The 3,763-nt window shown below is 32.7% G+C and overlaps 1 protein-coding gene across 1 annotated transcript; it reads left to right on the forward strand.

Annotated features, from left to right (window-relative positions):
* The first annotated feature begins 2,684 nt into the window (after positions 1–2,684).
* LOC110104153 (ethylene-responsive transcription factor ERF026-like) lies at positions 2,685–3,221 on the forward strand. The gene has a single exon (XM_020833140.1). It carries the CDS (start codon positions 2,685–2,687, stop codon positions 3,219–3,221), a length of 537 nt encoding a protein of 178 aa, XP_020688799.1.
* Positions 3,222–3,763: the final 542 nt, after the last annotated feature.

The following is a 3,763-nucleotide window of genomic DNA, read 5'->3' on the forward strand; positions in this document are numbered from 1 at the left end:
TACTCATCTTGCAAGACTTTTTGTCAAACAATTATTTCCAACCAAAGAATTATTAATAACTCCTCATGTCTAAAGCATAACATCAAATTGCCTCCTTTCTTTCCAAAGTATCCCAACTCATAAGCACAACAACCATCAACCCTAGCCACTAGCTCCTCTCTCACCCTTGTTGTTGGCTTCCTATTCTTGACTTTTTTGTCACCTACCCAGTAAAAGCCCTAGACACTATCTCTCATCGATTTCACTTTTACTATTCAGGTTTTCATAGCTTCCCCTCTTTCACTACTCAGGTATAAATCCTACTTTAATTTATTCAACCCTCACTCAGAGGGCCTAGATTTCCTCCTTTTTCCCCAACTATATTCCCAAACCGTCAGGGAATAAGTTTTCATAGATTTATTTTAGATGGAGCGAGTGTCACTTTATATGTTTATTTTAGATAAAACAAGTGTAACCCCATAGGTTTATCGTAAATAATGTAAGTGAGGCTCCTTTATTGAGTACAATTTATCATATTTTAATTTTATTTAATATAGATATCATATATCAAAATTGGATTTACATGCAATAGATATCATCCTAAAATAAGAGGCTTAATAGAAGAATTTTTAAATGGAGTTCAAGTATTTATAGATTTTCCATGTCAATGACAAATAATTCTTAAGGTTAAAATTCGCTATGCATATTCAAAACATAATAATCATATTTTACAATCACTTTGTACTAGAGGTACTATTCCTTCTACTAAACAAAAAAGAAGGCTAGTAAGTTATCTTCATTTAATAATTTAATTTATGCATACATATATAATGAAATCTTCTATAATAGTTTGATTAGATGTAGTAACTTGATAGGAAATCTTATATTATCTAAGATTGTTGAAAATTATCATGCACATCTTGAAGTTTTGCCTTGGGAACACTTTAATGGTGCTACGACACTGCCTTCTAAGTTATATGCGTGCTTGGAGGCTGGCATTACGGTGCTTAATAAGTGGCACAATGGCTTTGAGATATCTAATTTGAATGTCTATAATCTTCCTTTGGAAGAACTAAAATGCTTTAAAAAAATATGGTGTTGTGATGCCAGATCAAACTTTTTTTCGGGGGGGGGGGAGCAAACCCATTTTCAAAACCTAATCAAAATCTAAAAACACTTCATTTCATTCATTTGGTGAAGAGAAGGAAGAAGAGAAAAATAAAAGAGAAGAGGAGGAGAGAGAAGTGGGGTTTGGGGTCTTCAAGCCGATTTCATATGTCAAACCAGCTAGATTAATGAAATGATAATTGATTATTCCATTCAGTCTAGACATAATGAATAACTTGCAAAATAGATTCATGAACTCCATATACACACATAGCACTCTGAAACACATGCAGAATACATGAATGCAGAATCTCATTGGATTACCCTTACTAGAACGAGTCATAATAGGTACAACTACGTGCCGCTTCACTAGGTATTACAATAAAATTGGTATACAATAAAGGGGATGGTGTCTTACAAGATTTATATGATAAAAGATGTTGATAAGGGGAAGGATTGGGGAGAAGTGGTAGAGTGATGAGGGAGGGTCATGTTTCTGATGAAGGCTAAGTAAAAGTAGTCAGAGAAGTTCGTTTAATCTTTGATGAAATCAATAAAGTTGTACTATTAAGGGATTGCAAGTATAAATGTAATTAAATTGATAAGGAGCACAAAGACTAAGGAATTGAGGAAGGTATTATCAATTTTCTTTTCTTACGGTGGTGGGAATCAAATCAGAGGGGAATCATAGATAATTATGATAATAACTAGACTATCGGAGGAATTAATGGAAGATGGTAGTGAGGAGAAACTAGGTAGAGGATGATGATGAGAAACATAAAATTATAGATTGATGACAACGCATTATTGATATCCTAGCCACAGGAGGGTAATATACTTTAGTCCATCATTGATGGGGTACTAAGATCTTTCAAGAGAGATTGGTGGGTCAAAATAAAAATATGTAGTCTTGTGTGTTTGATGTGTTGGGGGAGAAAGAGAGTGATTAAAGTGGTGAAAAGAAAAATAAGTTGATGGTACTAATGAAGGTCATAAAGAGGATTGAATGTGTATGAGCTCAAAGAGGAGCTTTTGATAAAGGTTATTATCCCATGATGGCGATAATAAAAACAATATTTTTAATTAATTGAATATGCTAATATAAACTATTCAATATATGCAAGAGGAAATAAAAAAAGAAACAAAATAAAAGAGAATATCCAGTATAATGAAGATATATACAATAATAATTTGAAGATTCTTCTTGTAAATTTTTAATATATATGGAAATAATAGCATCCAATTAGCAAACCACTTTGTCAAACCACTTGATGGTTACGCTTACTATCGAACACTTTACAAGTTGGGCTTTCTTGACATTTCAATTTCAACTCCATTTTGAGGAGGATTTCAAATGTCCATATAAGCCAATTATTTAAGGCTTAATCATAGTAAAATATTATTAGTATTCAATATATTCTTGAATGGATCTTATTAATATAACAAGTTATAAGTTCCCTATATTTGCTTAGATTTAAATTTATAGTTTTTCTATATATATTCAGTAGTTAAATGAAATAGAATAAGATTTATAAGAACATTGTTATCCATCATTTTATTTATCATTTTAACATCTCAAATAACCTTTCAACTCTTAAATGGCTGACTCCACTCCCCCTTCCCAAGTACAAACCTCTGCCTCCAACACCAAACCCAATGTTCCTCCCTCTCGTTATCATGGCGTCAGCTTACACAACGGCAAATGGAAAGCAGAAGTTTATAGTTGGCATCACTCTAAAACCATATGGCTAGGTCTCTATGCTACGCCAGAAATGGCCGCCATTACTTATGATGTGGGTGCACTCGCATACAATGGGGGAAATGCAGTGTTTAATTTTCCTGATGCATTACGATTACATCCTGTACTAAAAACAACTTCAATTACTCATGTTCGAGCAGCAGCAACAGAAGTAGCAACACAATATGGTCTGAGGCCTAAGGCTGTAGATGCATCTGAGGTGACATCACAGGAGATAGGTGAGTATGTTGATGAGGATGAACTTTTCTATATGCCACAAGTGTTGACTGACATGGCAGAGGGGTTGATGATAAGTCCACCAAGATTGGGCCCTCCAGAGCATTATGAGCCACTAGAAGTTGTTCAAGATGATAATTTATGGAATTTTGATGACTAAAAAGGATAGTGGCATTTTTCTAGGGCTATCATAAGAAGATAATCTTAGGATATTCTCATCAAATGTTTCATTAGTTAAATTTTAAAATTGTAGGATTTATTTTAAGAAATTTATGATCTAAATTTTCAGTACTTTGTATATTTCATTCTATCTTAAAGCCAATTCTTATTTCTTAATCCACTTTCATTTTCCTATTTTTCCCACTGAATTAATTTTTATCAATTTCAAGTCTTCTTCCTCAGATCGGGTTGAATTGGTAAATGTTTTTAATCATGCGAATGAATTCTTCTTCCTCTCCTTTTGGAATAAGTAAATCTCAACAACAAAGGGCTGAATTCTTATTTCCTACTTGGATTTTTGGCATATTTACTTGGAATATTCTACCCTTTCATGTCCTAATGAGGCTAATAGGTTGGATAAAAATTACACGCAAAGTAAATTCTTTATGGAAATTCTTATAAATTATTTTTTAATTATAATCACTCATGTTTAAGTTTTACAAAAAAAAATTATAATCTATGAGCTTGGGCTTCTTTTGAAGA

The sequence above is a fragment of the Dendrobium catenatum genome, unplaced genomic scaffold (assembly GCF_001605985.2).
Source record: "Dendrobium catenatum unplaced genomic scaffold, ASM160598v2 fragScaff_scaffold_1650, whole genome shotgun sequence".
NCBI classification, from domain to species: domain Eukaryota; kingdom Viridiplantae; phylum Streptophyta; class Magnoliopsida; order Asparagales; family Orchidaceae; genus Dendrobium; species Dendrobium catenatum.